Source organism: Chaetodon auriga, chromosome 5, assembly GCF_051107435.1.
Source record: "Chaetodon auriga isolate fChaAug3 chromosome 5, fChaAug3.hap1, whole genome shotgun sequence".
NCBI lineage: Eukaryota > Metazoa > Chordata > Actinopteri > Chaetodontiformes > Chaetodontidae > Chaetodon > Chaetodon auriga.
This window is the reverse complement of record NC_135078.1, coordinates 2,627,416-2,651,675: the sequence shown is the minus strand read 5'-3', so window position 1 is coordinate 2,651,675 and position 24,260 is coordinate 2,627,416. Positions and strand designations below refer to the sequence as shown.

Below are 24,260 nucleotides of genomic sequence, written 5' to 3'. Positions count from 1 at the left end.
TTCACATGCCAGACGGTGCTAGCCACAGCTCTGTCCTAAGGAGTCCTCCCATTCACGGACCACTTCACTGGCCCTCATCCAAAAACAATGCTTTCCCTGCTGTCATAGGGAGAAATATCAAACCCTTTCGGAGATACTGAGCTGGAATGGAATGTCTCGCTTTGCAGGATTATTGTTACAGTGGGGAATATCTAATTCCTGATATCCACCTTTCCTCTTAGTCATATAATGAATTGGCAAGGCTCCTGAAGGCAACTTCTAATGTATAATATCTTTTGTATGTTAATGGTGCAACAGAATCCAGAAAAAGGAGGTAGCAGACAGTATGAGTCAGTGTAGGCAAGATATTATCAACACATGTGAGTGAGGGCTATTTCCTCAGTCCTTCTGATATGAAAAAGCCACGATGTGGCTGGCTACATCATTGCTGTTCTAAAGTCTACTAGACTACATTAGTTGGCTAGCAAACATCAGGTTTACATAGTAACACTAACAAGTTTTTGGCCTGTACAGGACAGTAGAACAGGCTAACAATGTTGACATAGGCCTATTATCACCATATGAAGTTGCTATGGCGTACATGCTAACTAACAGTTGCACATATTGCAAATTAGCATTCATTTGGTGTCACGTTTGTGTCCACCTAATTTTTTTGTAGACCAATATTCACTTTCCTTTTGGTTCTGTTTTGGACTCCATCAGCTTCTGAGGGAACCATCATGCTCTTTAGCTCAATGCTCCATTATGTTCGACAGAGAGGCACAGTGATTTTATCAGAGCTCTTTTATCAAAACCAGCCTTCGGCTGGGGCTGGAAATCAGACTGATGAGAGTGAACCAAAAGGGTAGATGCAGGCCATGAGAATTGAGGGGATCTTCGGTGATCATTTTCTGTGGGTTTGTACGTATGAGCAACTCCTTTCACATTACGCATAGTTATTTGAATCAGCGTTTGTATAAAAATATTCACCAGTGATTTAAGTGATTAAATGTACTTCCAGTGAAGTCAAACTTTTGGTTCTTTGCTTAATGCTAGTTGAAGTGTGGTTACATAGAGATAGGGTGGCTACAGTTACAATAATTGTAATGTTGCATTTAAAGGATAACTCCAATTTATGTTTTGCAGTTTTTGTTTCATACCTATCCCAAACTAAAAAATAGGGCAATAAAACAAACAGTAGTTCTGACCAAACTCCTTGTCACTCACCCCTGCAGCTCATCGTCAGATGGTGTGTACTTGGCCGTGACGTTGGCCAGGTCTCCGAAAATCTGGGCGCTGTAGATGGTGAGGCAGGAGAGCAGGATGAGCTCCTGCCAGGTGGAGCTGAGCAGGCAGGTGTAGTCCTCTATGGAGAGCTCACAGAAGAACGGCAGCTTCTTGATCCAGGAGATTTGGCGAAACAGAAGCTCGTCCGCCAGGCGACACAGCAGGGCAAACAGCTCCACCTGTGTCACTTTGTACCTGGGAAACAGGAAAGTAAAGAATAAGGGTAATGCTGCATTCACATGGAATCAGGCAGACAGTATACAGCTGGATAAACTGGATATTATTTTAGTGGACTCCTCCACAACAGAATTTATAAATGGTCATGATAGCTTCCTGGACAAAACGGGTGATCTGAACAAGAGGAAGCAAATAATTCTGGTGCAACAACAATTATATGATCAGGGCAGTGATTCTCTGTTAACAATACCACATCAGTGTAAAGACAATCATCATGCCTGTTTGGTTTGCCTACCATTCCATCCATGTTTGTTTGTGTCTGCCTTCTGCATGAATGCATGTGAATGTAGCTTTGGGGGGGAGGCTTGTTGTGTGAAAGCAGATCTGTTAGGTTCACTCTGCAACAACTCAACCACTCTAATACTCAGGGTTTGAAATAATACCGGCCAATCAGCCAGATGAGAGTACAAAAACTGCACAGGCTTTAGTATAATTGTCTAGTTACTAGTCAACGTGGTGGACGCTGTATGAGTTAAAATATCACTGCATTTATTTTAGGTAGGCTTAGGCCTCAATTCTTCATGTATAATGTGTTTGACTAGTTTGATTTGTGAATAGGTTTGAAGTGGACCCAATGACTCGTGATCTGGTTAATTTAAAAAAAAAAAAAAAAAAAAAAAAGTTTTGGCTAATAGAAATTCAGAGTCTGTTAGCCATTTTGGCTGTGATGCAAAAAGTTAAAAATTGTTTGTGGAAAAGTTCTGAATTAAAAAAATACTGCTAAGGTTTGCTCGTCTATGTGAGCGGGTGGTGATGGTGGTTTGTACCACTAGGTGGCTCCTGTTTCCTGTCCTGATCGCTTTCTGGTCTTGGTACATGATAATTGATAAACATGAAAACATACAACAGATCATTTTTGATTAAAATAAACTCTCTAACAGCCAAATGATGTGAACAATACAGTGCTGAAATTTCACAAAATACACTTCAAGTCGTCTAGCAGTTTATGTCTAGTGGGCTTAAAACCACTGGTCTGGTATTTGAATCACTAATCACATGATGTAAACTCCCTATCACTGTGCTTACTGGTCTATGTTATATCTACAGAATGGAGTCAGTATATGCAGTATCTTGTCTATGTATTGACTCACCCATCTTCAATGAGCATAGGGGTGGCCAGTGGGGCCAGGTCTTCAGCAGCCACCAGCTGCAGCACCAGTGGGTGGGATTGTGGGTAGAGGGTGCGGGGCTGGGGGGCCAGCAGGCCAGACTGGGCAGCGTAGCTGAATAGGTGAGGTAGGAGCTGGTAGTGTGTGGACATGGAGGTGTTGATGTACTGGTCCCTGAGGGCCGCCGTATAGCCGTTCATTTCCACAGAGCGACTGCAAGCACATGCACAAGGTTATACACATTTGTTCATATAGGCAGTGATGGAATGCAACTAAGTACATTTTGATGAGAATACTTAAACTTCGATAAGGTTTGTAGTGTACTTGTAGTGAGGTATTTTTACGGTGCGGTATTAGTACTTTTCCTGAAGTAACGGATCTAAATACTTCTTCCACCACTACATATAGTCAGACATTTTTAATTTTTTGTTAACATTACAAAGGAATGCTCTAACATTTTGAGAAATATTCTTGTTTACCATCTTACGCAGAGTCGGATACAAATATTGATATATCTCATATCTGTGTGCACAGTACAGAAAGAGGCTCCCAGTGTTTATGCTAAGCTAGGCTAAACATGTCCCAGACCTACTATTCTCTGTACTGGACACATAAAGTTTTCCATCCAACTTCATAACCTTTAAACTTTATCTATGGAGGCATGCTGGAGCTCCATTCTCCTTGCCATTACAAATCTCTGTAATTTTTTTAGAAACTTGTAGACAAAACTTTGCAGTTTATTTTGTACCTGCATACCAAAGCGTACGCTGCACAGGCATTCTGCTATTGTTCATTTCTTCTCAGATTTAATTTGATAAAACAAGTATTCCTCTGAATAGCTATGTGGCTGCTGAGATAAACCTAGTGTTTATACAAAATGAGACTGAAATAAATATAGTCATGTGAGTGCCTAGACAATATTCGTCCTTGATGAATGTAGATAGACAATGTGCTCGTCTCTGTAGCAAGAACAGCAGATAGTGCAGCGAGTTCTTTGTGTTTGCTATCATCGCCAAGCCTGAGGAGCTGCATATTCAGGCATTCTTCAGCAGATGAATACCTTAACCAAAGTCTGGGTGAGATGGGAACAAGGTGTTAAACTGTCAGGGCCAGCTCATTATCTCAATGGTGCGCCCCACCATGGCGTTGCACGGTGGAGTAGTCGAGATGAACAACTCACTTGGATGACAGAGTGGAGGCGGGTGACGGCTGGTTGCCCTCTGAGGCTCCGTTGCTGGGAGAGCTATGGTCGCTGTCACCATTGTTGCCCCAGGTGTGCTCCGGGGCATCCTCCTTGAACTCCTGCCCCGACATGATCCGCTCTATCTCCTCCTCTGTGATCTAAAACACACACAAAGAGGGTTTGGAGCTTACAGCTCATCGTCATGTGACCAAAAGCACTGTGTCTCAGTTGAATTGATTAGCGCTGACTAGCACCGCACTGCTTTTCACTAAACTGTTGGGGAGCAAGGACACAATCACACAATGAAACAGAGAGCTAGAGAAAGAAAGAAAGAAGGCAAACAGGTATGTGTCTGTGTGTGTGTTTCACTGGCTGATACACACACACCAAAAATAACAGAATCCTTGCAGGTCCGTACACAGAGAAAACACAGACAAAGCCATTCTGAAGGGCATTAGCATGCCTAAAATATGATGTCTTGTATATGTGGCTGGGGTCAATTCACTTTAATTTCTATCAATTCAGCACATACACTGAAACAGCAATTCATTCCATAGTAATGCCAGAGAGGTCCTTCTTTCATTAGGGCTTAGAAAGAAAGCCGTCTTTTAATGGAAGCAGGCGCTTCTATTTTTTTTTTTTAACTTGCTGAATTGAGCTGCACTGAATTGACCACATCCCTCCCCTGAATAGTGGCTCAGTGGTACTTAGCCTCATGTCACACATTTTCCTGACCATTTGTTCTCTCGCCAGTGTTAATAATGAAGGCTGCACTGAATAGGAAGTAATCATCAGCTACATGATTATACTGATGATACAACAAGGTCAGGGCTCACTCTCATTACATGCTTCACAAGTATTTCTACACCCAAATGATTAGCATTACAGCACTCCAGCTCAGTGTTATTTAAGTGACTGGTTTGTGCTCTGAATGTATTCACCATGAGTGAGTTAACTCTGGGACTGAGTCAGAATAATATGTATTGAGTGACTGTAAGCTAGGAGAGGGTCAGTGAATGTCACAAAAACAACATTTCTGCTGATTATTGAATATGAAGTTGGTAATTTACCTGAACAGGTCCGATGCTTTTGTTCCTCCCCCCTGGCATGCCATCCTCCCTGATTGCTACATGACAAAAAGAAAGAACAGAAATCTAAATCCATATGCGGCCCTTTAACATAACATCGTGCATGATTAGTATCATAGTATGATAGCTCTACCTAGTGGCTGACAAATCACACAGTGCTTTGATTCACATCACTTATTTCCATGTGGTAATTTTTCTCTTCAGTTCTGACGTAACTTTTCCTGCTTCTGTTGGCAGACAGACGTGTTTTGTTTCTGTTATCTGGGAATGGTTTGTCCAAATCTGGGAGTTAAGCAATTCTATTTCACGTGTCAAGACAATCTTGCTTTAATCAAAGTATTTGGAGAATAAATCTTCTAAAATGAGGCAGAGTATTGAAAGGTCGCATATCAATTCTCATCCACAAGGGGGCAGCATGTACTTATGGAAGTAAGAATATAACAGGAGGACAAACTGCAGCTCCTGTCCACTGACTCACCAGTAAGTGTGTCGCTAAGCATCCCAGAAGATCTGTGAGTGCAACGATTTATTGGCAGAACTGATGTATTTCAGCCTTCATCAGAGCAGGCTGGAGCTTTAACACAAAAGCAGCTACACCTGAATCTTTTGATCAGTTTATGAAATGCTTGGTAGAGCACATTTTGAGCTGTGAGATATTGATGGAAAAATGGTTGCACCTGATTCATCCTGACTGAAACATCTTTAGCAGTGTTAGAGCTCAGATGGCTTCCTTCAGGAGGTTGGCAGCACATGAATCATTTTTTACATGTGACATGTTTGATGTCATAAATAAACATTTCTTTTATTTAGTTCAGTTTTAGAGGACCTAGTGAACAGAATGATGTAAATGAATAGCCTCCTAAAAGTTTGATGACTTTGTAGTATTTTTTCAAAAACATGCTCTGCCAAATGATAGAAATGTCCATTACATGTGTTACTAACATTTTTGTTTGTGCAAAAAATAGATACTGCTATGAACACAGAATCTTTGATTATACGCTGTTAGGGTGCTGACTCATTTTATACTTACCGAAATGATCATAGTATGATTTTTTAAGACTTTCAAAGTTGGTGTATGGGATAATAACATATAAACAAATGTAACATACAAGCCCTTGACAAATGTGTTCACACAATGCTGATTAAGTCCATCACCACCATGTAAATGTCTCTGTCACTCACAGCACCGGAGGTTTTAAATGGGGTTTCTGTGGCGACATTCCTGCACTGGAGCACCAGTAATGATGCCTTTTATGTCAACCAGCAAAGACTGGTTTCCCAGAGCTGAAGGGGAGGAACAACCACTGCGACGAGTTGCTACAGCAACTGGGAGTGTGGCAGAGCCTGTAGCGTCATAAGCACGTTGACAGTGTTTGTGTAATTACTCTCACTTCCAGCAGGGGGAGACAACATTTCTGCACTGCAGGTTTCATAATAATTTGGTCATTAAGATACAGGTGACACTGTACCGATTGATTTATTAAAGCCAGATTTAATCACAGTAAGTTTTGAACCCTGGGGGTGACGGTCTCACCCAAAAAGTGCCTCGATTGTGTAAGAAATACAAGCAAACAATGGTTTATAGAAAACAGCAAAAAGAGGATCAATCACATGAAAAAGAGTTGAGCTGTTGGCCCACCACACAGATGCTTGTACATGTTTACATGTTTTTTTTCATCTTCAACGATGTTCCAAGTAAATGTCTTACTTTCTGAGTTGTACACATTGTTATAAGTGTAATAGAAATGGATCTAATCATTTTGCAGAGGCTCACAAGTGAGGGTTTAAAATGAAAACTCAAGGCATGTCCCTGTGATGTGTCCACCCTTTACCTTTGCGGTTCATCCCCATTTGCAAACACTTGAGCAGGCGGCAGTACTGGCAGCGGTTGCGCTGCTTCCGCGACATCTCACAATTCTTGTCGCGGCTGCAGCGGTACACGCGCTTGTTGCAGATGCTGCGTTTGAAGAAGCCCTTGCAGCCCTCGCAGGAAATGATGCCATAGTGCAGGCCCGTGGCGCGATCTCCACAGATAAGGCAAGTACGCTGGTCAGTTGGATCATCTGAAGAGGGAAAGGAAAAATAAAGAAAAGGGAGGCATTTAGAACTGCTTCCACCCACTTCTTTACCGTAAGTCATCCACACTGTGAAAAAAAAAAATAGTGGGTGCAAAAACCTTGCTGAAGGCACAAGTTTTTAATTGAGATCATGGGGGCGGTTGGGGCTTAAGCACTAACCAGGCGCTGGCTAATCCAAAGCATTCTTAAGCTCTAACTCTCATTATGTGAAAGTGGAGGTGTAACAGGCAGCAGGACGGGAAAGTCTTGTGTATGTTTTATTCAGTAGCTCTGAGGAGAGGAGGCAGCAAGCTAAAACGACACGACTGATTTGTTTACAGTCTCTCCTTTCTCTTTTCTTAAACAGAGGTATCACATGAGGGCCCTAAGAAGACTTCTGAGACGTATTACTGTCTAAAACATTGTAGTTTGTGAAACATTGCTCCATCGATAAATTTGTGACAGACAGTTCAGTGTGTAAAATTGGATATATCCATACAGCAGATATCATATCCTTTATAAAGTGTCATCTTGTATCTTTTTCTTCCACTTGGTGGTTAATTTTCCCGCCAGGCCAATCCAGTGTTTTGAAATCCGACAGGACTGGTGCACATCAGCCTCTCATTTGCCTCAATGTTCCACAATGGTGCTCTCTTAATCAGTAACCTTCACCGTGTCTCTGTGCTTTTTGCTGATGGCTCCAAACTGTGAAAAGTTGTTAGGACAGAAATAGTGATGGCAGTAATTTGGAACACCTGTGAGGGAATATTTAAGGGCTCAGGTCAAGAGGAAGTGGGAACTCACAGCAAGGAAGTGATGTGGAACAGGATGTCTTAAAACAAAGTGAAACTAAAAACAGCAGTAGGAATTACACATGATGTGGGTTTCTAAAGCTGGCTGACAGCCTGCTGACCATGAAAGAATGAGACATTAAGACGGCGAGAAAAGAAATGGGCCGAAGTCTTACATACTGGTTTGAAATGACTTTGGAGGTGTGAGAGAACATGCGTACTGTATCTGACAAGGAAGGTGGGGAGAGGATCAATGAGAGATGGATCCTACTGAGGACTTTCCTTATGAAGCTACTTTGCTAATCATGAAGGTGCTTTCAAACTGTAAAGACAGCAATCTGAGAGAGCTGCTGAAAATCATCTCTTAATCCTCCATCTACCTCCAGGCCACATAATGCACATAATCAAACTCACTAAGGAAGCTGAGAATTAAGTTGGAACGCATTCTCTGCTGTCCACAGCATTAAGCTTTATCTCTCCCTCTCTCTCTCTCACACACACACACACACACACACACCAAGGAGCCCTCCACCACCCAACCCCCGCTAATAGCCGCAGAGCAGATGGGTTGGACTCCATGGTTACAGAGAATAGCAAAGCCTGCAGGAATGTGGCCTGCTGCTGATCTGTATCTCAGCTCAACTGGGATCAAACATATCAGGACTGATAGAGGTTACGCTGCTACAAGATGGTGATGCGTCTGATATGATGGAGGTTCCTCCTTAGTGTTGGTTTCACAGGGAGTTCAGTGGTGGTCTACATGCTTCTTTTACAGGTTCACTCACCCTGATAGGAAGAGAAGTCCTGACAAACACTGAGTACCTCTTGTGTTGGTTGTATCAAAACAACTGTTAACTTCAACAGAACTGTGGCTTTACAAAACTATCTGTATCAGCAACAGCCATTCTTGATATGAAGAAAAAAAGATTTTTTTTCATGTGTGTTGGTCAATGGACAACTACAGAGGGACAGGCGGAGGGAGATGTGTACAGCAGGGAACGTGATGAACAATCAACAACAAAATTTTTTTTTTTTTTTTTGCGAAATATATTTTCTACCTCAGTTGAGACTTGTTAAATTTCAATTTCAGCATTTTTGTTAAAGTGAAGTGGCTTGTAAACGGTCAAACATCTGGTTGCATAGCAAACAGAAATGTGTAACACTCACAACTTGATTCTTCTGTTCTTGAATACACTACAGGCCAGCTTTCTGTTTTGATGTTTGAGCAAGAGATAAAAGGTTTCTGATCACAGGCTGAAGAGGAAGCACAGGCACTGGTTGTTGGCTGACGTAAAAAGCTGTAATTTTCTACTAAAGAAAGGCCATGGTCATGGTGAACACAATGTGGACAGCAGCATGTGTGCTTTCTTAAAGGGCTTGCACATGTGAAGCCACAAAGAGAGAATGAAATAGACATAAAGGTCTGAGGCGGCTGTCCAGCTGGGTTAATGCTGTCTGGTGAGCCTGGAGATTAACCTGGACATCTGATTAATGTGAGACTCTTGTGTAATGCAACAAGCTGCACTACACACAGGTGGGACCTTTACCCTCCTAAGGGATTCCGTGGTTGGAAAAGCAATAATGGAGGCAGACATGCAGGTTTCCTTCATGGCTCAGTGTGTAGAGCAACACACTGAGTGACTGCACGCAGGATTTCAGTTCCTGCTGCTGTATCTGTGTTCGCTTGGTGTACTGATGAAGATTGCTTGGATTACTCCTTTAAAATGCTCCACCAACTGATTCAGTTTAAGCCTTGGTCACAGTACAGGATGGATACTGTCACACACGAGAAGACAAAGACTCACACACGGCTACCTTCACATTGCTGCAGACTGACTGATTGATTGACATCCATAATTTACTTATCAAATTGCTTGTAAACCGTCATATTTGAGAAGGTGAAACCAGTGAATGTTTGACATTTATTTTTGATCATTTATTTAAATGATTAACAGACTTGTTGTTATGTTTATCCACTAATCTTTCTTTCACACACACACACAGATGATACTGTGTATCTCATGGGACATGCCTGGAAGAAACCTGATATTGTGACTGTTGTCAGTGGTTGACCTAGTCACCCATCACTCATTAAATGAGCAATGTTTTGACGATAAACAGACCAAAGTAACATCATCTTTAATATTCAAATGAGCAGGATTAAGCTTTTTTGTGTGTATATAATTTAAAAGGCCAGCTCATCAGAGGCATGTGACTGAGCTGAGAGCTAAGCCTCCCAGAGAGAGGGGGTTTTCAGAGTGGGCTGCAGGGTTCATGTACTAAAGGTAATTAGAAGGAGGTGGGGGGGCACATGGCATAAAGCCTCTTCCAGATAATGAATGGTGAATAGAGGACTTCTAAAACCCAGAGACAGATTACCATTTAAATGGTGTGAGGTTTAAATTTGCTGCCTGCAGAAGACTGTAGGGGCAGCCATACTGTACAGAGACAATGGGGCGTCACACGGTGAACCCATCCTGGGATTAGAATTTAACTATTTTGGTGATTAACTCTATCTGCCACAGAGGTTAAGATGACTCTGAGAGGAAGCCCTACAGTCAGAGAAATATTCTCACTGCTGTTGACTCTACATCTAATAATTTCTTCAAGAGCACACCATGTGACCTAGATACGAAACAGAGAAGACTGACACTGTTCCACCATTAAAAAAACAAGAACATAGCCTGTATACTTAGGGGTACAAGTCATTCTAATTTTCCCTATTGATTAATCTACAGGTTACTTTCTCAATAAAGCTTTTGGTCTTGTCCACCCACGTCATCCATAACCTAAACATATTCCTTTTTTTTATCACATAAGACAAATTCACACTTGAGAAACTGGAACTGGGAATCTTTGGTATTTTTGTTTGAAAAATTACTTTTGATAATGCAATCATCACTATCAGAATAAAGGACAATAAAATAATCAGAATCATGGCTGACTAATTGATTAATCAAGTAATTGTTTCTGCTCTTTAAACACTACAGTACCTAAAACAAAAGAATTAACTTCATGAAGGTGCACAAGATCACAAGTAATGTGTGGATTTGCTTTTAGAGATTCACAGATGTCCTGTAAAAATAATTTATTTTGAGTTTTGTGGATTTATGTTCATATGTCTAAGGTTTGTAGAAACTATATTATTTCAAATAGTCACTGTCTCAAAGATTAAACAATGTTGCTTTTTTTTTTTGAAAAGCTTACATTTTGGAGATTTTCCCAAGAAAGCAACAGCTTCCAATTTATTATACGGTCTGTATTAATGAACATGTAACTATGTACCCCTGTGTTCATGGGTACAATTATCTTTGTCAGACAAATGTCATTTATAATTTTACTTTCAATCAAAAAAACAACATGTTAGACCATTTCCCACATTCTACTGAAACACGTTGACCCCTTAAAATGGGGAGGTCCTCCAAAATAATGGTTGTTAGATTAGGATTCATTTGTTCAAATCACACTGTTGGACAGCCAGACTGCTCTGACAGGGGGCAGTTGTTAACTCTTCTTTTTGAAAATGCTGAAAACTATCCTTTTACTGTAGGTTGATTACACTTAGCCATGATGTTACTGTAAGCAGACGTTACATGAGGCCCTATGATGGACCCCAGCATCATAAAACATGTGGAAGATCAAATAAATGACAGTCACCTCCTCAGCCAGCCATTTGTTGGCCCATGTGCCCATTCAGAGAATGCATTAAAACCATATATTTCACTGGCCACCCTATGTGAAATGCCTGACTTCCTTCAATGAGGTAAAGACACAATGGCTATTAGCTGCCTTCATTCAGGCTTATTTGCCAAATCTATCACCCTGTCTTTCAAGTGCATGGCCACCATATAAACAAGCTGATTCACACCTTCACACACTTGATCTCAGATTGTCACGTCCTATGACTCCTCCCCCTGCTGCCTGTAGATGACAGTTAAATATTCATCACATTTACTCAAGAATTTCACCCCGTAAATCTTGTGGATTTTTTAAAGGGTCAGTTCACCCACATTACAATAAAAAAAAAAAAAAACTTTCTCTCTTCTCCCTTGTGGTAGGTTTGGAGATATCCATCCATGAGATTTCTGCCTCCATGCCAATACAATGGCAGAGGATGGAATTTCATTTGTGGTGCTCACAGAAATGAAAAATGTAAAACCTTGTAAACCATAGCTCCACTGAAAACTATTCACAACAGGGTCTGTGGATTATCCAGATTAACTGGGCCATTGTTTCAGGACACAATGTTGCAGGGTTTGTTTGTTTGGTTTTGGTGTATGGGCACTATAAATGAAATTCCATTCACCTCTGGTGTATTGGGAAAGGATGAAGAAGTCTTAGAGACAGACACAAAACCTGGACAATTCTGCATAGCTAAATAACCATTTTCTACATCATAATTTCTACTTGTGATATCTGATCTACTACATGAAAATCAACATCATCAGGTATGTGTTTGAGGGACTACATTGTACTTTAATAGAAGGGTTACTAAAGCAAAGGTGAGCCCATGGTCAGAAATCAGCCATGAACAGTCTTATTTCATCAGCCAGGCTGAATACTCTTCTTCGCTGATGACAGTATTTGGTGAGAGTGTGTTGAGGAGGAAAGCAGGCCCATAGATCATGTAATCATTGCTACTCGATGCATTACAGCCCTGTCAAGTTTAGCCAAAATGGAACCGTTCCATTTTCCATAACAGGGACATATGTCTGAAAGCACGGCAGATGTTACTCTAACTGACAGATGAAGACAGCAGAGAGCATTTAGGGGAGTTTCCCAATCTTAACATGCAGGTCAGTTTACTTGTCATGAGTAGCACTACTACTTTGATGTCTTGCCTGATGACACTGCAACTGCATCATGGGAAATGCAGGATGGATATCTGAACCTCTGCTACTTAGAAATACAAAGTAAAGTAGTGAAATTGATGATAAAGATGGCTGCATCCTGAAAAATGTTCCCACTATTAAGTAAGAATGCTGAATTAGATTGGAGCATTCTGCAGTTTTGGTGCAGTGTTTCTCATCAGAACAGAAAGGCTGTTTTGTCAAAAGAATTCATCAATGACTTATTGCAATGTCATAAAAAGGAAAACCGCAAGGCGACGATAAGGAGTTATAAAAGCTCTGCTTCATCTTGAACTCCACCCTCTGTTTTCTCTCTCTGACTTGGGTGCAGGAACCCCTGATGCTCTCTCTCTCTCTCTCACACACACACGCACACACACACACACACACACACACACACACACACACAACCCCCAAGGCCCATTAAAGGCTGCATTGTTTCCCAGGGGTCAGCCTGGGTTCCATTCCAAACTTTAACGCAAACCAGGAAATGCAAGTCAAGCATTTTAAGCCCCTGTCAATGGCAAAGACAAACAGGGCTCTCATTTTCCACTGCTCCCAGTATGTCCCAGCGAATGTTCACTGTAATACAGCTGATTCACTGAGGTGTACGCCTGTCATGAGGAACTATGAGGAATAGTCTTTTCATCTCATGCAGAGGAAAAGGGGTTGAATGTTCAAGAGAAGAATGGTTTTTTGAGACTGAAATCAGTTGAGCGCTGTCCCAAAAAAAAAGAAAAAAAAATGCTGCAGCTTGACTTTTTCATGCTGTCCTCTGGGACAGAGTAAACAGTGCCCAGGTTTCACCATCTCTTTGACCCTCTGTGAGCTGCATCATGTTGAGAACAGAGATGTATCGTGGCCAAATCTCCCTATTGTCCACACCCTGCACGCACAAAGGCTGATGTATGGTGTAAAGCAGCCTTTTGAGAGGCTGACAGAGCAACAAGGCCTGCTTCTGAAGGGGTTTTCTCTTCAGGTTTTGTCTCGGGCTTTCCATCACAATCGTGCCCAGCTGAGACAGGGAGCGGGGGTTGGAGGAATCTGCTGTACTTTTCCGCTGCTGGCACCCTCCCTCCTTCCTTCTGTCTCAGCCTTTCTTCTTCCCCTTTTCTTCTCCACATATCTCTTTTACTCCTCTGAAACTTATCTTTCCTACCTGGGGGTTAAAGAGGGAAGCATTCCAGCCCTAAACTATGACTGGTATGTACATGGACACGCATCTAACACATCCTCCGAGGTTAATGGCATCTGAAGACCCTCCATGACTCTGATCCAGCATTCCTGGCAGCCCACACTGTGATGCTAATCTTTAAAGTTACGTGCATGCAGTTGCAGATTGGGCTCATCCACGAGACAATGGTGACTTGTTGACATTGCTGTCTTGATAATATACACCCACGCTTAGAGGCTAAACCATTAGCATTAAGTAATACCACACAAAAGACAGGCTACATATTAATGTTATGCTAATGTGAGCCACATGAGATGCTACTTTGTTAAATAATGTGGCGAGTCTGGCTCACTGTCTCAGCTTTCTTTACATCTGGAGAGATCATTTAAATGTTTTTTTTTATTTAAATAAGGAATGAAATATTGCTATTTTCAACATCGTTTGACACAGTTTGTGTCAGAAAAATGGTTACCAATGCAACCAAAAAACAAGCGAGCTTAGAATTGTGTTCATGTTGTTTTAAGACTGAAACTGCTTCACTCACTCACTCACTCACTCACTCACTCACTCACTCACTCACTCACTGTCAGTTAATAAATATTAGTAGTGAAGAAATATCATGCACTACTGAATATTTTTAGTCAATTTGAAAAATGTTAATGGATAAAAATGCTTAGTAATACTTATTATAATAAAGTTGGTATGCTTTTTAAATTTATTTTTGGGATAGATTTTGTGTAATACATGCTCTTTTCTTACACTTCAATAAAGCAGGAGGAAATGAGGTGTGTTGGACATCACTGTTTAAACCTGTTCCCTCTTCCTTCTTTTATTTGGTTCACAGAAGATGAAAATGCTGCTTAAAAGACCCTGGCCCTGAGCTCATTTTTAATGTAGGGTCAGGACGTGCTGATATGAACCATGTGGTGAGTTTTACAGCCCAGGCTTTGAGATACACTCACACAAAGTGCTGTTAGTGAATGTTGAGTCTCCCTTGTATTGACAGGAGGGGGAACTTCCCAGAGACCACAGAGGCAGCACGACAAATTCCCACTGATATTTTCCATGCAGAAAGGACCACAATACTGCAAAATGCCCACCATTAAAAATGTGGAACATCTTGTGCCTTATCTTCAGTTTAACAGACAGCTTGTTACATGAAAATAAGCAAGAAATACATTTGCAGGGCATCCAATAAGTTCAATCCTATGTGAGGGTTTGTGTGCAAGGGGGAGGGTGCAGGGCAGTTGAAATAACACACCCCTTAAAGACAAAGATCTGCAACATGATGGACTTGACGTCTGGTTTGACAAGGCTGGGGAGATGGATATGTTTCAGTGAAATTAGGAAAAAGGAGTGTGCGTTGCGGCCTCTGTCATTGGTTATTTATAGGCTAGCATTACGGAGTCACAAGAGTCCCTGACCTCCCCCACTGTTACTATTGATCTTCACACGGCTTCTGTCCCCTGCATCTACATCCAAATAAACAACCTCTCACCCTGCCTCTCTCTCTCTCTCCCTCTCTGCTTACCTCTTGTGCTTTGTTTCAGCTCTTTCCTCTAAATTACTGCATTCTTTCTAAAATACAGAACAATATCAAAACAGAAGGACTTCCTGCTGAGAAAAGGCGATATAGTGACTTAAAGCAGTGGAAGTAGAGTTAACCCTCCCTTAGCTGGAGTACAAGCAACATGGCTGCTGGCTAGGGGATTAACATAAGGGGGGAGGGGACAAATACAGTAACATGGTTACTCCACATGCGACTGAAGTCCTTGAAGGAAAATATCAAATGAAGGACATACTACCAGTAATTCATTAATTGTGTTTACAGTCCCTGAGCGCCGATTTTGTGTCGAGGATTAGCAAGTTACTATGAAAGTGATTTGAGTGAACTGTACGATCAATAAACACAGAGAGATAAATGCTTATCAAAGGACATGCAGCAGTGATGAGCAGTGCAGGGCAATTTGGTGAGTCACTTTGCCATGTGGACTATATCTGAAGAGTGAGAAAGGATCACAATCCAAATTCCTGCAATACAAGGGAAGGGGGGTAGGGAGGAAGGGGGGTGGGTGGGATGTGATGTGATGTGAAAACTGCCAAAAGAAGGTTATTTTATTCTAGCATTTCAGATCATTCACATAAACAGCCAAACGAAACAACAAAAGAGTGATGGGCTTGAAGCAATTTGGGGAGACCATCAGCAAGTTCAAGGAAAGATCGCCCACTCAACAGTCACACACTGAAAAGGTGCTCTTTGTATGAAACTACATCATGATTCAAGACACCATAAAAAGGTGAAAGCAAGAAAGGGGCAAAGGAGTGGGTGGGTGTTAACAATATGTAAAAGTACTCCTAGTTTTGGGCCCAGCAGGGTGATCTTCATCATAGCGACGCTGCTGATTGTGTACAAACCTCAGCCACATCCCAAAGATCAATACATATGGAGGCACACTGTGCGAGCGCTGCACTGAGATACGTCATAACACACACATAAACAAAGCACTTGAAGGCATCGATCGCAGGGAACACTGTGAAAAGCTGGGATATCTCTGCTCATTAGCATGGCCTGAGAATCATTAACAACTCTCAGCATAAAGGGCTAACCCAAACAAATGTAGCACAAATCTAAAAGCAATGTATCACTTCTTTATTCTAACCACACAGAAGATCTTTACAGCAACATGGATCTGCTTGTGCTATTTTTCAATATTTTCATTGAATTCATTATTGTAAGTTCAAGGCAGAATAATTCTGAAATACCTTACTGCAGAATTTGCTTGAATGTGAAGCAGCATACCGGTCTAAGAAACAGCAATTAGCCTCATCAAACAAAACATGCATGCAAAGAAAATATTACATCATCAGAATGCAGTTTAAATACATTCTACATTCTAACTCTCCCCTTCTATTCTCACACAATTATGATCAGCTTAAGCAAAAGCTTTCTCTGGTAGCCTCCCTTACCTTCCCATGTATCCATTTCATGCTTCTCCCAGTCTGCCTGGACCCCATTCACGCTGGACTCGGCTAAAGAAAAGCCACTGGGCCTGGTCGCCTCATGACTATCTTTTCTTTCTCTGCCTCTCTCTGTTCTCTCTCCCTGCAACCTCTTTCCTCGACAGCCTGCCCCTCTCTGACCACAGCCAGAGCTAAGCAACAGCACTGGTCACTTTACTGCCTGGTCACATGACCGCAGAGTTCAAGCCCCGGGGTCACCGCTTGGCTTGAGGTCCAATGACAGCTAGGGGTTATCTGAGTGGAACTGATAGTCCTATTTTCGCTGCCGTTCAACAATACTACTCCCCACTACCCCCTCCCAGCTCTCACCTAAATTAGCCTCCCCTCCCCTCAACCATGCCTCTGGCACTTCTGAGGAGGACCAAAGTGCATGTCCAAGCATAAACACAGATTCAAGCTGACAAAACACACAGACATTAACTAATTGAAGCACTTAGTGCAACAGGGAAGAAGGTTAAAGCTTAAGTTTCTCAACTTGCTTGGTTACAAACTGAGCACAGTGGAAAGCCAAAGGAGCTGAGGGCCAATAAGATGGAGACCAAGAGAAGCGCTGAGGTGGATCCTTTTGAAGAAGCTACTTTTTGTTCCTACACATCCTCCATGTGGGAGTCATACCAGCTAGATCTACACATGCTTCAGTGATTCATTCATTCATTCATTCCCCCAACATAAAATACTGTCCTGGCTCATGTAATGTCCTGTCAATGATATTTGCTAACACTTACTGTCACATTTGAAATATGTACTTTGTTTGTTCTCTTAACCACAATGATGTTTCATGGACCTTGACTGCTCATGCAGTGCTGGAAACCAAGCATGTTGAGAGGAGTGTAAATGATGTAGTGTAAGGTACAGATTTAGAGTAATGATTTCACATTGGTGCCAAAAACAATTTGATGATCAGTCATTTAGTGGGTCAACTGAAATTTAACTGGGAATCTGGGTGGTCTTGTGGTTTAAAAGGCATATCATATCACTAAGGTGTCCCAGGTATGATTCTGTCACTGCATGGAGAGACAATATCAGAACCAGAAATTCAGAAGCTCAAAGCTTATTTGCCGAGTACGATTTTACACATATGAGGAATTTGTTCTGGTGAAGTTGGTGCATGACACATCTGCTATTAAAAAAGCTATTAAAAAAGTAAAAAATATGACAATATAAATATATATACATAAGTATGTTTTCTTTTCCAGAAGCACAGTCTGCTTTTGGTTTTTTGGGGGGTTTTTTTTGGGGGGGGGGTTGTTGTTTTTTTTCAGAAACACAGTCCATGAATAGTGGACAGAGCCTCCGGGTAGGAAAAGTGAAATGCCTTAAACATACATTCTTTCTAGTGGCCTGCAAGGGCCTTGTAAGAAGAGGTCAGATTCTATGTAAGCTTATGAGAAAATAATCTTGATTTACTGCCTCATAAAACATTTTCCGGAGGAGTTTATGGTCTCAGTGGCTAGTTTCAAGTCTACGACATAGTCTGATATTCATTGTGTAAATTATAGTCCCGTTTAGGGAAGAAGATGGTGACAGTCATAATAAACGCGAGGCTTCAAACGCATCAAACAGTAGTTCTCAAACCAATGGGTGACATCATGGTGGCTCCATCCACTATTTATTATGCAATCTATTATTGCATGTCAACACCTCCATCCCTATGTTTTGCATCCATGTCTCTACTATAAATTATTCAATAAAGTCTAATGAATAATGTAAAGAAAAAAAATATTGCTTTGATCAGACCTTTCCATTGTCAAGAAAGATGCCAAACATCTGCTGGTTATGTGTTCTCCAGTGTCCGGATTTATTGCTTTTTCCAGTTTTATATTGCTATTCATAGAATAGCTTCTGATTTTTCATTGGAAAACGCTGTTAAGACATGTCTTTTATACTGAATATAAACATGACAGAAGTCACTGTGAGTACAGTATGACCCTCAGTCTGCATCTTACAAAAAAACAGGCCTGAAGCTGAACCTCAATACTCTCTCTCTCTTTTTTTTCCTTTTCGTTTTTTTCTCATTTCGTTTATTTTGTCCTAAGGTAACAAGTAAGGTTGTTTTGCTGAAACTCTGGTATCATAATGGCAATAATATTGGAGAGAAACAACAAGCAAACATAACCCAACCCTTATTAACACATGGTTCAAGAGACTCTTCTGTTTCCTGCCTGCACCGTTGACATCACTGGCCATCCAATTGGGATTCACCTTGCAGGAAATCCAGATTTCAAAATTTCTGACATGATTCATGAGATATCTTACCATCTAGTGGATTCTCTTCCTTCATTCCCTCCAGTGGCCTGGCTAGCGGACCATAGTGAGAAGCATCCAGTGTTTCACCAGTGTGCCACACCCTAAACTCTACTGGCCAACCTGATGCTCTGTGTACCCAGTAGCCTCCTCTTTACCTGACCCTCACCTCACACTACAGTGGAAAAGCCTGTCCTAAGCATCCAGCCAATCTCCCAGCCCACCCTCTCTAAAGCTCCACCCTACTAATACCACTTGTTCACTCTCACAGCAGCAAACCCCCACCCCCAGCCCAACCCCCCATGTGAATGCTAATGACTCGGCTGCACTAAGTCACATATAAGAAGCTTTTCACATTCAAATGCAACACAGAGAGATAGCTCATGTGAATGCATACAGGCAGAGAGAAAACTGAGACGTGCCGCTGGGCTCCAGGGAATCCAAAGAAACAGCAGTTGAGCTGTCGTGCCGGCCAAGTTGATAATCAGGTAGAAATATGAAGACACGAGTAACCTGTTGGTGGGATCAAAGGCAGTCTCGCCATCTCCCACTTTACTTTACACTAATACCACAAGAGTCTGCTACCATATGTCACTGTGTCAAAGGCAGGGCTTATAGGAAGGACATGACCCTGGTGTTGTAACTGGATACATGTTTACATGCAGATTTGAGCAATAAAATTCTTTACAGTTCACCAAGAGCTAATGGCTGGTGAATATGGAAGGGTAAATCAACCTAAACCTACTTAATACAGGCAGGTGATATCTATTATATTACTAGTGTTCCTCAAGCTGATAAAAATTTTTATGATAGAAGTTGTCATAGTTCAACCAGCCTCTTATTTACCATTACATTCCTCATACCAACAGATTCAGAAGCCGGCATTGTTGACATATTTTCAGTCCAGTTGGCATAGCCTTGCATGTCAATACTAATAGGAAATCAAACTTGAGGCCTACAAGGGGGAGGGAGTGCGGGGAGCCATATGTCACCCTTGACCTTAGCACCTTTCCTCCCATGTGGCAAAGATGAACAGCATAATCAGCCATATTGCCTTTAACCTTGAAGTCAGCTGCAATGTTGACGCTCCGCTGATTATCTGCTGTCATGCGGCCGGAGGTGCTACCTGAGACTGGGCCTGAGGCTGGCGGGGCCACTCGTCAGGACATGTAGGATATGGTGCTACAATGCTGATACCACCTCTTCTGTCTCTAAAACGCACATTCAACACATTTTCAGATCTTTTTCCTTGCTGAATAAAAAGGATATTTGATTGTGGTTATTGATGTTGGCTATTGATAATATGTTTATATTTAAGTATTAACTTTGAATTAAAGCAATGGCACATTTGAAATTTTGTTTTGTAGGTTTCCGTTTCTTAGGGTGTTGATTTGTGAGCCTGTGGGGAGTCTGTATTTGTAAATGCAGTCAGCACAAGCGGCAAACATATATAGATAGTTTAGTTAGATTGCAGTTGTTGGACGTGGTTTTCAAATAAAAATCCTACGCCATATTACAGCTGTTGGAGAATTTGGTACCAAATAAAGAGCACCATTTTAAAAAAAGAGCCATCTTTTTCTATTCAATAAATAATAAAATTAGAACATTAATCACAATGATCAGCATGAAGCTAACTTTAGAAAGCTGCTCCAGCTGTTCATAGACATACCAAACGTAAGTGTTATGAACTGTCTATGCAGCTTTGGACAAATGAATAACAACACCTGATAACTGTAACACCATTATTTTGTATAGAAATGCACAAAAACTGCATTTACACTGCAGTCATAACAGATATACTGGCATTAGGGGAAGGTACTGGATCTGAGTAGTAGTAGTAGTGACTGAAACGGCAATAACAGGGTGTCAAGAACTGAATCAATTTGTCTGCTCAGATTTCATCATCTCGTTTATTCTTCTATGATCAGGCAGGTCCTGATTTAAATAAAAATTTAGAAATTTAGGGACAACCTGTCCTCATGTTGGAATTTTGTGAGGGACCTTTGTTGCGTCTCTGTCCTCTGATTTCCTGTCATTTCTCTTCTATCACTATCGAATAAAGATATAAAATGACCCCAAAAGTAATAAAAAGAAGAGTATGCCACCGACATGAAAAGACTTGAACTCCTAAAAGCATGTTCTTGTATCTCTGAGACATGAGAAGTGTGTTTAAAGTGAAAATGTGATCTTAAATCAGCCTCGAGCAGCCTGAGCATTCCTGATACAGTATGTTTCTTCTCGTGTTCGAGTCTTTCCTGCTCCTGACACACATGCAACGAAACCCTTTTAGATAAGCCAAACTTGTTAGCTAAAATGCTAATTTGATTCAATGTCAGCTCGAAATAGCTGTTGTGTGGCTTGTTTTCTGCATTTCCCTAAACATTAGAGGAACAAAAGGCATTTCTTTTGTTTGAGCTCCCCTCCCCCCTCTACACACTGTCACACAGGCCAAACCTCTCCACTCTTCAGACAAAGAGCTTGAAGAGAAACAGGAATAGCCCACACTGCCCTTCTTCTCCTCCAAATACATTCTGATTCCCCACAGCAAGCCACAGCAGCAATGTATTTTCTAGGCATCAAAGAGGAACAGTCACTGTTCCTTGTTGAAAGAAGGATCACACACCTTTCCAAAGCACTTGACCACCCCTGATGGCAAGTAAGACAATCCTCAAGAATATCTCTTCACAGAAAAAAATGCTCTCAATCATGAGTCCTTCAGAGGCCAAACATGAGGAACAACACTCAGAGAAAAAAGTTCTCCACAAATTCATTTCTCTGACAAAACCAATCACTTCCACATCCCAACTTGTCACACATGGAGACTTGGTCAGGACCCCTCACTGTCACTTTGTAAAGCACTGGGTATCCCTTTAGTGCCATTTGTCAACGTGCAGGGGAGTCCGATAAAGTTTCCCTGTGTAGGAGGTTTGGGTGATTGGCACAGGGCTTTCACTCAGGAGACCAGGGTTCATGTCTCAACTGAAAGCAAAAGTGGACACTGATTTGTTTTGTGAATGAAGTAACTTGACATATATAACTTAATGTACAGAAGTAATATATGTAACACATATGGCACAATTATTTAACACAAACCATCAACTTTTCCTCAACCTAGTCAATTTACAGTGTTAACCATGTGTTTATTATTGTTCTCAGCAAGCTTTATTTGAAAGTCTTACCAGATGTTGCATATTTATTATTGCTAACTTGACCACGTAGCTAAATGACTACAAAAGGCACATATCTCATTTAGATAAGGGGTACCCGCTGCCATAAAAAGTGACACCAGGGGGTCCTGAGCAAGCATTTGTATGTGACGGGTTAGGTGTGAGAATGTGTTGGCCAAAACACTTGGATTTCTGCTCCTTTTCATGAGTATGAGCCTTGTGCAATCTTATTTTATAGTACGTCATTTTTTTTTTGTCAGTAAGGAAAATGCATTAATGCACTGACATAGTAAAAGTGACTCAACAATGTTGAAAACTGATGTTCAATCATCACCAGCTGAGAAAAATGTCAGTATTAGGGGTTGCTCTTATAAAGCCATTCAGAACAGTATTAACATTGATAACGGAATTTTTCCCCAATGGAAATTGATGAGGTCTACAATTTTCTTTCATAGAATGATTGATCAATTCTAAAAATAGTCAGAGTATCCTTCTGGCAATCAATAGATCAGTTAATTCAGCGGTTCTCAACCTGGGGGAAAAGATAAACTTGAAGGGTCATAAGATGATAAAAAAAATTAGAGAAAAAAAAATGTTCTTACACAAAATTCTTTGTCATAACTTTTGTGTAATTCTTGCTTTTTTGGGCTGCTTCAGATGAAGAAAACTAAACAAATCAAATTGTCCAGGCTATGGCCATTACCTGTGATGAGGGGGCCACAGGCAGACATTAATTTGTTTTAAGGGGTCACAAGCCGAAAAGGTTGGGAACCACTGTGTACAGGGACTGTCTACGCGTGATGTTGATCTCAGGCTGTTCTGCTGTCAGGACAAGTCAGAGCTCTGATTGCTCGAGGTGATCACAGCTGTACAGGAGATGACCTCAGCGTTTTGGGTCGTGTCCACTCCTGAAGATTAGATTTACAATGACCCACATTACATCCCCTGGATGCATTTGCTTTTTGGAGGCCTGATGACCAGCAGATCAATGCAGCTGTTCTCTGCCTAACTTCCAAAGGGCAAATAAAACTGAGGTGACCTGGCCACCATCTTGTTGAGTTAATGATCACTAAAAACAGCCACACACACAAGCCATCCTCAATAGCCATTCATCATGTTTTTAATTGTTCTGACAGGGTGGAATTATCAACAGATTCTGTTCTGTTCTCTTCTGTTTCAATCATTTCTGTTTGATAAATTTAAGACTTTGGTGTTAATGTATGAGAAGATGCATCTATCTGTTAAAGAAGAGTGTTTTATGTTCTTTCACAAGTTACATCAATGATGGCATTTATTTATTTGCAGTATAAACCATAATTGACGAGGCCAGTGGACACTCTAAATTCAATTATCTATTTCACTGTGTATTAATCAGAATAACAAACTGCCCTGTTGCTTATTATAGAGTCCAAGCAGCAAAAAACATGAGAAGACATTTGGCTGTAACTTCACTGAATTCCTGTTTGCTTACACACTGAATATAGGGGGTTTTGGTGGACAGGGCTGGATTAACCTGTTTACGAGGCCCCGAGGTGAAACTTGTGTTCACCTGTTGTTGTGCTGCAGCACAAGTTAGGCCAGGGTCAACTTTCAGGGTCACTTTGCCTAGTTGTAAGAAGTTGGCAGAAATGAAAGTTGAAAATTGAGACTGAGACTGACTGTGCTTTTGTTTTTTAAATAAAAACTGGTTTTATAGACTGAACAGGCATTTGCTTATCCTCTGCTACATAAAAGGACCTCATTCACTGTATGCTGATCTTCATTAAGTCATTTTAAGCATAAGAGATGGTAATTAAATGTTTGCTGTATTACTGTGCTATTAAAAAGACACGTTTATTATGTTTCTTGGTCTATAACATAGTGCTGCTACTGCTGTCAGTCTACTGATGTGACAGCAGTGAATTCTGACTGGTGCCTTGACCTTTATGGAAAAGTGGCCCGTGGGATTATTCAGACATGAGAGTGACATATAAAACTGCCAGCACATTGAGGTAATGAAGAGGATGACTGAAAGGACTTACCAATGTAACTGACAGGTAGTATCACCTCCTTGTTTGGATATCCGTGACTTTA

At 41.2% G+C, this 24,260-nt stretch overlaps 1 protein-coding gene across 2 annotated transcripts in view; it reads right to left on the bottom strand.

Moving 5' to 3' along the window:
• nr6a1a (nuclear receptor subfamily 6, group A, member 1a) overlaps positions 1-24,260 on the bottom strand; it is an 86,049-nt gene that overhangs the window by 5,496 nt on the left and 56,293 nt on the right. Inside the window, exons 1-6 of one of the 2 annotated variants that reach the window (XM_076731675.1) lie at positions 16,723-16,832; positions 6,716-6,946; positions 4,866-4,921; positions 3,793-3,953; positions 2,595-2,825; positions 1,207-1,461 (exon numbers count right to left, since the gene is read on the bottom strand). In XM_076731675.1, the coding sequence (XP_076587790.1) occupies positions 1,207-1,461; positions 2,595-2,825; positions 3,793-3,953; positions 4,866-4,921; positions 6,716-6,946; positions 16,723-16,738 (950 nt within the window). In that variant the 5' untranslated portion in view covers positions 16,739-16,832. Of the gene's footprint in view, positions 1-1,206; positions 1,462-2,594; positions 2,826-3,792; positions 3,954-4,865; positions 4,922-6,715; positions 6,947-16,722; positions 16,833-24,260 lie in introns of those variants that run through there. The other variant, XM_076731674.1, reaches the window with a different exon arrangement.